The 14,528-nt window shown below is 26.2% G+C and overlaps 1 protein-coding gene across 1 annotated transcript; it reads right to left on the bottom strand.

Annotated features, from left to right (window-relative positions):
* Nucleotides 1-817: 817 nt before the first annotated feature.
* On the bottom strand, nucleotides 818-12,608 carry LOC114127611 (maltase A1-like). Its single transcript, XM_027991901.2, has 9 exons — nucleotides 12,273-12,608; nucleotides 12,007-12,186; nucleotides 9,232-9,389; nucleotides 8,914-9,039; nucleotides 5,716-5,960; nucleotides 4,697-4,895; nucleotides 3,406-3,860; nucleotides 2,264-2,410; nucleotides 818-1,217 (listed from the first exon to the last, which is right to left on the bottom strand). Exons 1-9 carry the CDS (start codon nucleotides 12,436-12,438, stop codon nucleotides 1,028-1,030), a joined length of 1,866 nt encoding a protein of 621 aa, XP_027847702.2. The 5' UTR covers nucleotides 12,439-12,608; the 3' UTR covers nucleotides 818-1,027.
* Between the last annotated feature and the right edge of the window lie 1,920 nt (nucleotides 12,609-14,528).

Raw genomic sequence — 14,528 nt, 5'->3', positions numbered from 1 at the left:
AAAAATTTTACCAAGTGTTAACGTAATTATTTTTATACATAGTATAATTTTCCATATGAATTTTTGTGCAATTTAAATTTTCGATTTTATTAATAGTTATAATTTTTTTTTTTTTTATAGACACCAATAAATAATATTGAAAAATGTTTAGTCTCAACATATTTTTTTTTATAAAGCAAAAATAGGATAACCTATACTAACCTATATCATAGCTTGTATTGATTGTTTTAGCTCCCCACACATTTTTTTTGTGAAAAAATTTTTTGCGCCGTACACTATCGAAAATTAGTAAATAGGCAACTTAAAATACATGTACACTAATAATACATTTTTAATATCTAAATTCTAAATAATTTGAAATATTTGAATATATTAATCACTATACATTACTCATATTAATAAGTATTAAAAAAAAAACAATTTTCTTAACAAAACTTAATTTTTCTCGTGCATTGTACTTACGTTATGATGATTACGATTAAAGATAAATGATACAATTTAAGCTCAAAAATCGTAAAATAAATAAATATTGCTAATGTATGCAACCCTCGTCGTCACTTACCCATGCACACCATTTACTTACATGCAACATATGATACTAAAACCAGGTCGTTTAGTAGTTTTTGGAACATAATAATATATGTATTATAAGTAAACCGACGAATGGTGTTGCTACGTTACAAATTTGAAAAACAAGTATAATTTCGATTAATAGGTATTGATCATAACATTTGTTTGTACGGTATCGATCGCAGTTCACCAATTTCATGTGATAACAAATTTATAATTTTTTAAATTAACAAAATAAATGATAGTCTATAAATGCAATTTTGATACCTTATTAATTATAATAATATAATTATTTTAACATTGTTAGAAACGAAAATTATCAATTTTTAAACTAAAACAATACAGACATTTTAAATTCTAATTTATGACTATTTTTTAACAATTCATATTCGTTGTAGCGTTTTGTTGAATCGATTAACTTTTTAAAAAATAATCGATGTTCATAGATAAGTGAAAACTACTGCTTGGCTAACATGTGACTGTAACCAAAGGCGGCCACGAACATTGCAACCGAAAACATCGACGAAGATTGGTATAATGACGATGTTGATGATGAAGAAGACGATGAAACCAACGCATTTTTTCTATTACATAAAACCATGGCTGATTTAGGTCTCATCGTAAATCCATTTGTCTTCAGTGAATGCCTAAACAATAATATTTAAGAAAAAAAAAAACAATAAAATTTTAGGTAAATTGGTATAACGATATATAGCTAAAATAAGTGATAAAATACCACAACACTTAGGTTGTAGTATGTAACAACTATAGCAATCTAAAAACTGCAATACCTTAACAATATTATAAATCCGTCTACAAGATAAACACACATATCCGTAAGTACTATCATTACTATCATGTATATTTAAATAATTTAAAAGTCGAGAATTGATTATTTCACATGGCCAATAAAATAATATTAAAAAAAAATAAATAAAAGGTTATTTACCTAAAAAAGATTAAATATTTTTAAAATAATATCAAAAAAATAAGATACATAGTTGCATTTTTATTTTTAATTTTATAAATATTTCTATAAAGTAGATATTATCATATATTTAACAAATGATCAAATATTAATAACAAAATGTCAAATACAATTATAGTATATTATCAAACAGTGATAAAACTCTTTAGTAATTTTTTAAACGGACGCAACCTAATATTTGTTATTTAAGAGGTTAATATAGGCAAGTTTAATGACATTTCAAGAAAAAATATAATTTTGAATCTCAAATGTAGGTATTCAAATATAAATTCAAAAAATTTAAAATATTGTCCCGCTTAAAAACTCATCAGTCATCACCTATAATGATTGTTTTATAATTTAAAGTATATGTAAAAACAAGTTCACAAAAGACAACACTACGTAGAAGAAAATTCATTTTACTACATAATAAAACTTTTATAATTTTTGCTATCAAAACTCATTAATCAATAATAATAATAATAATAAATTATTAATCTTTACGGGTGTATAATTTGGACTATCTTTAATTTATCAATAAATTAAACGATACGACATTTGGTATACCTACTTAAAATATAGACTACATACTATATATAAAAGTTTGTCCACTAAACTGTTTTCATGAATAAATTATAGGAATCTACGGAATTATGTTTAATATTTTATTCTACGTTGTGTATTTTAAATATCTAAATATAATATCAGTATGCATTTACTCCTCACCCTATTGAGTATTGTGAATTGACGCTTGGCGTGTGTACCAGCCACGTTTCGTTATTAACCAAAGTTGGCCAACCACTCAAGTCGACACGTTCTTCTTCAGAGCCCACGTTCATCACAACCAGGTAAGTTTCTTCTGACGGCAATGACCTAACCAAATAACAAAATATAAAATAATAAATCAATTATTATTTATGTACCTAATAATAATAAATAAGAGTATACATATCAAATGAATACGGTTTTTAAGATAACATATTTGAAAACGTTTAGTTATAAAATTATTTATATGAGTGGTCTCAAAAACGCGCCAGCAAGCAACATCCGGCCAACAAGCCCATTCGACCAGCCACTTGTTGTCATTTTTTTCTAAAAAAAACTAGTTTACGTATTTTTCACAGTGTAAACAAAATGTCATCATTTTATAAGCACGCTATATACCTTAAGGGAATGTCGCACTATCTTTTAGAACAATAATTATATGGAATATCTTCGAATTTAATGTAAAAGGCCACGAAAAACCCTTTTTTTGAAAAAAACAAATTATGTACAATACTTTTTGAAGGAGTAAGTTTTCAAATTCAAAATTTCACACACATAATCTGTTGCGATAAATAATGAAGGTACTTGCATAAAAACGTAAAAAATTCCAAATTTATATTTCTTATTAATCCAACAGCCACTTGTTGTCATTTTTTTCTAAAAAAAAACTAGTTTACGTACCTATCTTTCACAGTGTAAAAATAAATTGCTATCATTTTACAAACACACACACTATACATCTTATACGTATGGCAGTTTTCTCATACAGTGTAGTCATTGGTTGCCACCATCGATACTCACCTCCTTTTTAAGATACAAAATTAAAAATTTGGCTCCTAGGTGCAAATTCAAATCTATTAAATTCAAGCTATACGCCAAATTTCAGAACTATACTAGTGCAATAGAGTCGGTTTTGGATCACACCGCGCGTACTTCGAACTCTATTATTAATTATCTGTAGGAGGTGGGTTAGGTTATACGTTATTGTTCCGAGCAGATAGTCAATTCGTTTGAGGTATAACCGTAACCATCATAATACGTGATATACCCCGTTACGAGATAATTTGGTCACCAGTGTGGTTTGCGAATGTAGCATACTATACCTGGTGAACGCGTACACCCACTCGGACAACGGTCTGCCCTCGAACGAACCGCGCTGCACCGTCCGGGTTTTCCGGAGCCTGGCCAGCGCCTTGTACACGGCGTAGTGGCTGCGTTGCTGCTGCCGTTGCGCGTCCAGGTTCAGCCTCCAGTAATTGGGGTTCACCGGCAACCACGGCGTCGACGAGGCCCTGGTGAAACCGGCGTTGACGGTGGCGTCCCACTGGTACGGCGTTCTGACCGGATCCCTGCTCCTGGTCCGGAAGTCGTCGGGTCCCGCGTTCAGGCCCCTCGGGTCGACCGTCTGGTCCCAGCGGATGGCCGAGTCCGACATGCCGATCTCCTCGCCCATGTACGTGAACGCTGCCCCGGGCAACAGCATGGTCAACATGTTCATGGCGTCCACCATTTCACTGCCGAACCGCGTGGCCGCGCGCGGTCTGTCGTGGTTTCCGATCTAAAAAATAGAATACGCCTAAATATGAACACGACGTGTTATAATATTATATTATATCGTCATATTATGTTTTTATGACATTCCCCGGATATGAATTGCACAATGTCTTGTAATCTCGTGTTGTGCGTTTACCTATTCGTATCTACGAGAGAAAAATATATTTTTTAAGCTTAGAACTGGCGTACGTTAAATAATTAAAAATAATATACCTATCATATTTTATTATTCGAAATATTGTTTGTAAATTATTACAAGTATTTAACTTTACAATTGATTTTAGTTGTCGTCATGGGTTATTTGTAACGTTATAAAATGGCATTTTACTTAGTTTTTATATTATATCATGTCTTTTAATGACTTAATCATTACTAAATTTAATTTTTTTTAACTTAGCTTTTTTTTACACAGAGTTATATAAAGAAGTGTTTTTGGTGTGATATTAGCTATTTTTTTTTAATAGAATTAGTAGAACTCACCGATAGATTAACAAAAATTAGCATAGTATTTCAATGGTACAACTCGGTTTCCTGTTATTACTTATATACGTTAGTGACTACACGCTTTTTTTTTTTACTTAGTTTCACATCAATACCGTCGCGCTGGGTAATTTTTTAGCTACCTATATTATATACCTATATTGTTATTCATTATAAATATTAACAAAATTGTCTAGTTTTGCTTTTTTATTATATTATAAATAAATCTTGTTTTTTAAATCAAATAGGTATAATATTATAATGGTAAGTATAATATTTCATTTTATTTATGATGTTTTGGATCTAGCCTAAAGATATTACAGAGAACTACAGACATTTTTAACTCGCGATGATACTTACCACCCAGTTTGCACATTTCCCATCAGGCATGTTGTCCAACCAATTATACACCACATCATTGAATTTAGCGGCGTTTGAAGAATCATTTAATTTTTCAATAAATTCAAAATTAAATGATATATGTGCTCCCAAATGGGTTTCATTACCAAAATATCTCATAGTGTTTTTGATAGAAGTGTATGATTCAGTTACCATAACTCTAAACACAGTAAAAAATATATATATTACCCCAAGATATGATATTTTTAATTACTTAAAAAGCTAACCACAAAAATATAAGTTTAAAATTATATTGGTGTAGGTTTAGGCATTCAGAAGACTCCATAATTGTAAACTATTGTGTATGTGTATTAAGTATATAAGTTATCTCCGTCTTACAAGCGTATACAACAAACCAAATTTGAACGAACCAACTTTGTGTTAAGTGAATTAGCCTTTTATCAGGTTTAGAGGTAAGAAAATTATCTATGTTTATCTATTGACTTTTTACAATACTTTAATTTTTAAGCGAGTGGCGAGCCCAAAAAATTTTCAATCATCACATACGACATACTAATAACTAGTAGTAAATCAATTAAAAATTAAAACATCATAAAAAACCAACACACAACCATAGATAATATTCTTACCTTTGAGTAATATAATGGGTCAAATCATTCTATTTCTATTTTTAAATCTTAACTTGCTATGATAATGCACATTTAAAATATGGGGACAAACAAATACGTCTTCTTTGAAAAATGAATTAAATATGAGTAAAAGTTCAAAATGTTTAAATTACATAATATACACAATATATAATATCATTCAATCCAAAATAATCGGTTACAAAATACAAGTTTACTAATTCAAATTTACATGTTTGTTAAGTTGTTGAACGTTTGTATGAACTTTCAATTTTTATTACAAATGAATATTATTTTTCATGGGTATTAGAATAAACTTAATAATACAATTTTATTAGGAATGAAATGTTAATAATTGTATGGTTAAATAGTTAATGTGATATTAGTTTATACCTGGTTTTTCCATCTCTCGACTTATATTCATCTAACACGTCTCTAAACTGATAAACCATATCATACGTTTCAGGTAAGTCCTTTGTATAAAGGTGATAATATTGCAAATAAGGGGTTTTCTCTTTTTTAGCAAGCTCTTCTGGTATTCTGGGCTCGTCTAAAAATTGCAGATCTTCAAACAAAAACGGTACGGCATCTATTCTGTATCCATCTACACCAAGATCTAACCAAAACTTCAAGTTTTTCTAAATAAAAACAAAAATATAATTTAGATAAATTATAAAACACAATAAATATTTTTTTAAGGCTTTATATCAAATGCAAGCCGAAGAAATAATATACATAGTTGGTATGTATACTAAAATTAATGGTTTTGAAAATTATAATGTCCATTTTAATATTAAAGAAACCACAATACTTATTTTTGGTAACTTAAAAACATACAAGCTATTTGATAGAGTTTATTTTAATCAAATTAATTATATACTTACAAATTTAAAATTTAAAGATATACTAGGTCTAATGTATAGCCATGTGTTAGGTAAAGAGTAGATAATTGTAATGCTAAAATGGACGTTAAATAACTAAATAACAAAAGTTAAGCTAAATGTATATTTTTTTTAAGACGTCACTTAATTAGTAATTTTTATAATAAGCTTAATAGAAAAATTAATTGTAATAACTTAACTTCAACAATTAATTTGAAAAATAATACGTAAGTTAAAATCATGTTTAAACATTTGTACAACTGTAGTTAAAACAAACCAAATAATAGTTTTTTGTTCCTCCGTTTATACAATGAATAATCAACAGTGATTATGGTCGCCGAGAAAATTACTGGTGAGTTAATTAGGACAGTGGGAATTTGTGAGTGTATTGATATATATATGTGTGTGTGTGTCTATGTGTTTGTATATTTTATGTGTACTTAAAAATTATATAATGGTAAGTTTTAGTAAAAGCAAATAGTTGCTACGTTGCTGTATAAAAAACAATTTAAATAATAAGTACTATAGGTAATAAATCACAGTATAATATTAGTAGTACCTAGACTTACATATATATAGTACGGTTTTTCTGGCCCAATAAAATAAAACTATAAGTGCACAGTATAGTATTACAAAATCACTCTCGGTTTAACAAAGTATAATATAAAAACCACAATGCCTAACAATAGTAATGAAATGGTGGTTTGGTACAACCAACTAGTATATAATAACAATTTATAAATAAATAATAACAAATAAATATATAAAAACACAAATTGTTGATTCTCTACTGGCAAGCCACCATCCAAACTCAATATAATATAATTTTAGTTCATAATAATCATAATGGCTATAAAGGCTAATATAATACCAAATACAAAATTCACAATGTCAAGCAAATCAACAACAATTAAATGATAAATAAAATTTTGCACACACGATAAATATAACTATATAAGTAATGGTAATTACTATATATATCAGTCGAAACAATCAAAAATAACTAGAAAGTGTTTCTAAGCGGTGACAATTGCACACGGACAATATAATTATAAAATAATTATGGTACACTTCGATGTGTACTTAAAAATATTAGGCACAATAAAAAGACGTGGAGATTAGTGCACACGTAAATATTTATAATTGAAAAACCTTACATTGAGTTTGAAGTCCATGAACATAATAATATAAAAAATATGACGATTCATGACAAAGAACTACAATAATACATGTGTGTGTGTTGACCGCTTGATCTCTTCGTATCCGTGATAATTAATAAAAGATAATTGCGACGTCAACCACTACAGGATATTTTATAGTTAATTTTTATTAGGTACTATAGGTAATTCGAAAGGTTTAACTAGTCACTATAAAACCTGCAAATAGACTCAAAAATCGATCCTCTAAAAAACATTGTAAATTTATGCGAGTACCAAAATATAATAATTATATAATATTTTTGTAAGTATTATATTTTACAAAATTCGCATACTAAAGTGGTGCTTTTGCAAGATTTTTGAGAATCAAAACAGTCAATGAAAATGTCTAAGTTTTGAACACCGTTAAACCAAATATTAAATAATAAATTAATCAAAATTCAAATCATATGATATAGAATTGGCATTTTTAACGGGCAACGGAGTGCACGGGGTCAACTATTCAACATAAAAATAAATTATAGTCGTAATTAACGTAAGAAAAATAATTACATATTAAAGACACATGTTACAAATTTCACATAAAATATGTAGATGTCTTTTTTTATTTTTCTTTATTATCACATTATATTATGTTAAATTATTTGGAAAAGGTTATATTATAATAAAATTAAATAATTGTATGAAGTATGAGAAACTCACTGGAAATATTTCTATTGTCTGCTTTATATTTATATGTATGTCTATGTATGTATATCATTTCTTTTTAACTTAAACTTTTAAGTTGAAATCAAAAGATTTTTATTTATATATTTTACTCCAAGTGAATTTTACAGTGGTATTGTTTATAATTTATTTATTTTGTTTGGACATAAGAAGTGCTCCAAAATTTTATAAAAAACCTTAATAGAATATAAATTTTAACTATATAATACTCTTTTAACAAGACACACGTTTTTTTGAACTCGGTGTATCATTACCATGTAATCTAATACCATGACTACCATATATTACAATCCCATTGCAAAGCGAGCGCAAAAAAAATATAGTGTCCACAGTCCACACAAGGTTCTATCCATTTTTTTAAATTTTAGTTTACGTATGCGTAGTATCACAGATAAGTTAATTATACATTTATAATTCATTTGAAATGTTTAATATAATATTTTAATACATTAATCATTAAAATATTTTGGCTGACTCTTATTTTATCTCTTAGATAATTTGTCCTTGAATAAAAAACTGTTTAAGAAAACATAATAATAATAAATAATATTAAATATCAAGGTAGGTACCATTAAAATTAAAAAAAAATAATTTTATTAATTATATTTTATTAAATATTAATGAGTTGATTATAAATATCAGTCAATAGATGGAACGTTAAAATTCTAGTAATTTTCTAATTAACATAAAAAATAACAACAATCATTATTAATTTGTTATGCCCTCACAGGTTATATGTTGTAAACTTTGTATTATAAATTATATTATCTAAGTGATGAATTTATTTTGCTATAACAGCTCTACTTTTTTTTTTAATATATTCTTACTTTCATTTTTTTAACCAATTCTTCATTTCTGTAGTTTAAATCTGGTTGTTTAGGAACAAATTGATGTAAATAATACTGTCCGCGTTGTTCATTCCATGTCCACGCTGGAATACTGAATAAACTTTGCTGGAAAAAATGAGTACATTATTATTATTCATTCATAAAATTTAAAAATCTTTAATTTTTAATTAGATTAGTTAAACTATAACTCCCGTATAAATAAATTCAATTCTAAGGATATTCTGTTTTAGAATAGTTTTATAAACTTTAAAAGTAAAAACAAAAGTAATATAATGAAATGGTCTTAAAATACATTACCCAATTATTTGGTGGTATCCTCGAGTTATTTGTATCGCATTTACCATCTCTCCATACATAATAATCTGTGTAAGGATCAATTTTTTCTACAGATTTTTTAAACCATTTGTGTTCATCACTCGAATGATTAGGTACGAAATCCATAATAATTTTAATGCCTAAATTATCAAAATATAGTTGTAAAATAATATATACCTAAAGAAGATTGTTAAATATACCTTTTTTAATTTAATAATGAATTTATTCAATTCTAATCCACAAAATTTTTAAATTAACTAGATTCATAATATAATGGTAAATGAACTAAAAATATAAGGAGTTATAAAAATACAACATTTTTAGTAATTTATATTTATAATTTGCAAAAATCTTCTAATGCCTAAATATGATAAATACTAAATTCAATATTTCATGCATTTTATATTTGTATAAATAATTATTAAAGGGTATAATTATCCTCTGTAAACATTATTTTAACGATTAAAAATTACTCGTTTTAATATAGATTTAAATATATCTACATTTAAAAAGTATTATTTGTTTAGAGGATCGCACACACACATGTGTTGTCTTTGTGCTGCATACATCCAACATGGTAAATATTCATTTAGTGAAATCCACTTAATGCTATAATCTTTAATATTAGAGTCAATTTACCAATTATCAAAATTAACTGTAATAATATTATCTACGGCATTTATTAATACGGTTATTTATGGGTTTTTAATAATATTTTAATATTTAAGTGATTTATGAGCATCTTAGAGCACTTTAAGTTCAACAGGTAAATTGATTCTAATATTATAGCTAACAGCATACAATTGAATCCACTGAACGAAAATTTGTAATTGTACGCATGTAAGATGGAGACAACATATGAGGTTAAATTTTGAGTAAAAAAAAATTATAGTTTGTATTTCCACGAGTCGATCCTTAAATGGTATTTATATTTTATAGTTAATTAAAGATTTGTTCTCTAATAATATATTGAGGGACATTGTTTTATTATAGGACAATTTTGAAGAATTTCTAAGAACAGTTAAAATTAAATTATGTTTAACTAGTTTTTAATGGAAATGTACAAGTTGATTTTTTTTCTGAAATAAATTAAAACTTAATTACAGACTTTTTAAACCATTCGTGTTCGTCACTCGAATGATTAAGTACGAAATCCATAATAACTTTAACGCCTAAATTATCAAAATATAGGTGTAAAATAAAATATACCTAAAATAGATTGTTAAATATACCTTTTTTAATTTAATAATGAATTTATTCAAATTCTAATTCACAAAATATTTAAATTAACTTAAAACCCGTTTTTAAAATAAGATATTGAAGAATTTTAGATGACTTATTTGAAATATTGTGTATCTAAATCGAAATTTTAATGAATAGTTTTTAAGTTAGATACTTAACTCTGTGTACAAAAAATAATAGATTTATAATATAATGGTAAATGAACTAAAAATATAACATTTTTAGTAATTTATATTAATCATTTATTAACATTTTATAATTTGCCAAAATCGTGTGATGCCAAATGTGATAATTACTAAATACAATATTACATGCATTATATATTTATATAAATAATAATCAAAAAGTACAATTATCCTCTGTATACATTATTTTAATAATTAAAAAATCACTCCTTTTAATATCGATTTAAATAAATCAACATTTAAAAAAATATTATTTGTTTTAGACTTAACAGGACCTCACACCCGCATTTTAATATTTAATTGAGCTATGAGCATCTTAAAACACTTTAAGTAATAAGTTTACTGATAGGTAAATTAACTGTATTAAAAACTAACAGTATAAAATTGAATCCGCTAAACTATAATTTGCAGCAAGGCTTATTCTAAGGATACTATACTAGCCAGCACACTGAAAAGTTTGTTTTATGAAGTTTATTTGTATTATAATACTTTTTCATCCCTATCAAAAAATTATAAATTGATATTTTTTTAGATACTAGAGTGGAAAAATACTATTTTTTAAAAAAGGATTTATAATGTGGTCTCGATAAGCTTAGCATTATATAGATAGTACCTAATCGTAATTTGTATTTGTATTTCATATAGATTAATCAATCATCGAAATTACTTTACTTATTAAAGGTTGGCTTTATAAATTACACAAGTATTACTAAGAAAAGTTAAAATTAAATTATTTTTAATAGGTTTTTATGAAAATGTACAAGTTGAGTTTTTCTGAAATAAATGAAAACTTGTACACGATTTATTTAGGTATTGAAAAATATATCTATTTCTGTGTACTTACTAATTGGAATACTTTGAATACTAAAATGTGAAAAAAAAAATATTTAAAATAATGAATATAGGTTTTAATAAAAATAACTTTACTTAAATTTAAATAAATATTAGTTACCAACTTTAATTCTCATTTACATTACTTTATTGTATTTTAAATATATTTATATATGTTATGATTTTGATTTTGAAAATTCCTTAACATATAATACAGTTTATAATATGTATATTATTGTATACTAGTATTTAAAAAAAAAACATGACTAGAATTTTGGAAATAAATTGTGATGAATTTAACTTAAAGTTGTGTTAAAAACATAATATATTATTAAAATTGTGTATTAAATAGTACCATCTTTATAAAAACAATGTAATTGCAGTGTTTTTCAATCTACGATTGAATTATTGATTTGAAAATAGATTAGATCTCATTGTTAAATGGGTATACCTATGCATTTTATAAAGTGGTCTGACAAAAATATCTTTGTTTACCTACCCATTGACTTCAATTTTTTCTGCAACGAAACAAAATCATCCATTGTGCCATACATGGGATCAATCGCATTATAATCCGAAATATCGTAACCAAAATCTGCCATAGGTGATTTAAAAATGGGAGATAACCAAACACAGTCCACTCCTATATCTTTAAAGTGTTCCGCTTTTTCTTCAATCCCTTTACAGAATTTAAAAAACAACGCAGTTTATAAAATAACGTATATACGGTTTTTCTGCTAAAATTAACTTAATAATTTAATTTACCTTTAAGATCTCCAATACCGTCACCATTGCTATCCTTGAATGATCTTGGATAGATTTGGTAGTAAACAGCAGTTTGCCACCAATCTAAGGTTGTTTTATCATCTGTGACCGGAGTACTTTTTGAGTTGGCTAAAACTCCTGTCAAAATTAATATTAACAAAATCATAGTGAAAAAAAAGGATGTGAAATAATAATAAATGTTAGACGATTTGAGCGTTCGAATACATCTAGCATGTATTTGTTATTAATATGGTTACGATAAAATGTGGTGAATATTAAGAAGATTTATAATTATTTTGGGTCAAAAAAATCACGATTACCACTCATGACATATGTTCAATACTCGAGATAATCTACAAGTAATAAAGATATTCGTCGGTTGTTAACGTTATATACCTACGAATTATCGTTAATTGCTGGTTAACAATATTATATAATTACATAATAAATAACTTATAAAATAGATTTTCAAGAGCAATTTTAAGTTAGCTTCTGAAATAAATGCGACAAGTACTAACTAGGCAAGTAATAAAACTTAATCGGGCACAGCTAAGACGTACCTAAATTTCATAATATGATAGTCACCCAACATTAGCGAATGTTACATATAAAAATATCATACCTAATGATTAATGAAAATTATACAATTTATTATACCTTAATAAATCTATCGTCGTATATACCAATGTTAAATGGTTATTAACATATAAATCGTAAGTACAACTTAAAACGAACAAATTAAAAATATCCTTATGAACAAACGGGATGATGATAATAACTCTTTTTTTCTTCTAAGGATTATAGTGATCTTATTGAATAAATTAGAATATCAAAAAAATATTTTAAAAGTAGCTAATAATAGTTCTACTGTGGGTACTTAAGGGTACCAGCGCTACCATTTCATGACTGGTTGAGGTTTTAATGTGGTATAATTTACTGTCATTATATTTTCATATACATATAAGTATATAAAATTATTATGATGATAATATTTTTCATCTGAATATTTGATTCTATCCGACATTCGGTTATTTTATTCGGTTTTATTTCAGAATCTAAGCGTAGCAATAAATATATTGATTTTATGTGTTTTTTTATGTACCTATGTTATATAATCCAGAAAAACGAATACACAGGTACTTGGGAAAATCCTTTATTTTCAAGCTGATAGTTTTTAAAAAATGGATTTTTCTATTTTATAATAACTCAAAAACGATTAATCACAAAAACTTAAAAATGTTTACCAAGCAGTGGCGTATTTAGGATTTATTTGAGGGGGGATATGACTAAAATAGTTTTTCTCCCTCCACTCGAAATACATGGAGATACTATCAATTTATTACAACTTCATACCTAATATATATTATAGGGCTCAGATTTTAAAGCATAATAAGCAACAAAAAAGCACACGATTGTTTTAAAAATGCAAGAAAGAAACATATTTATTTTTTAAAAAAAGCAAAAAAATTAACATGAACTAGTTATAAAAATGAATAAAAAAAATGAATGAAAAATTAATTTAAATAAAAAAAAAAAGAATTGTTTACCATGTATTTCGCTAGATTTACAGTAGTAGAACTAATTTTATCGTCCAACAGAATAGTTTTATACATAGCAAACGAACTCTCTATATCCTCTAAAGTGATCGGTGCATAGTTCATACCAAAGGTTTCAAATTACAATTAACAATACTAAATCTTAAATTTTGAAACGATCGATATCGATGTTATAGGCATACTGACCGTATAGGTATAAATCGATAATTAAACCTATATAGATATACGTTTAATACATTTAATAAACAAGCCGATAACGAAAACAATAACAACCCAATATCTATAACGCATTCTGGGTTTTTACGTTTTTTATTATTACTTTAATAGCATAATAAACACATAAAAATGCTACAGCTGAAATAACTGAAAAAGGCAAAAAAAAGCATTTACATTAAAAAAAAGTAAAAGTAAATTGGTTTATTTGGAATCGGAATAACGCAAAACGAATTTATTTATGAAAATTAGATTTCTATCTCATATAAAAAATGAAGCATATGCTTTAAAATCCAAGCCCTAATAATTAGTAAAAAGTAAATAAACAAATCAATAAACGGATAATGTAACAATAACACTATAGTCTATAATATTGGTGTACTATTATGTTATGCATTATTACAAATAAGATTATAAAATATTTAATACTTAAAAACTTCTATTTTTATACCTAAGTTTTGAACATTTAATACACGATTCTTCATTA

Source organism: Aphis gossypii, chromosome 3, assembly GCF_020184175.1.
Source record: "Aphis gossypii isolate Hap1 chromosome 3, ASM2018417v2, whole genome shotgun sequence".
In the NCBI taxonomy this organism is placed as follows: Eukaryota; Metazoa; Arthropoda; class Insecta; order Hemiptera; family Aphididae; genus Aphis; species Aphis gossypii.
The sequence above is the reverse complement of the archived record's forward strand: the minus strand, read 5'-3'. Positions and strand labels throughout refer to the sequence as shown.

Bases quoted from the DNA above. Each gene is read 5' to 3' on its own strand.
- LOC114127611 (XM_027991901.2), bottom strand. From the start codon at position 12,438: ATGATTTTGTTAATATTAATTTTGACAGGAGTTTTAGCCAACTCAAAA. The intron at 5,961-8,913 runs GTAAGAATATAT...GTTTTTATTTAG, and splicing joins AATTGGTTAAAAAAATGAAA to AAAAACTTGAAGTTTTGGTT. The intron at 3,861-4,696 runs GTAAGTATCATC...TCTATTTTTTAG, and splicing joins GGAAATGTGCAAACTGGGTG to ATCGGAAACCACGACAGACC.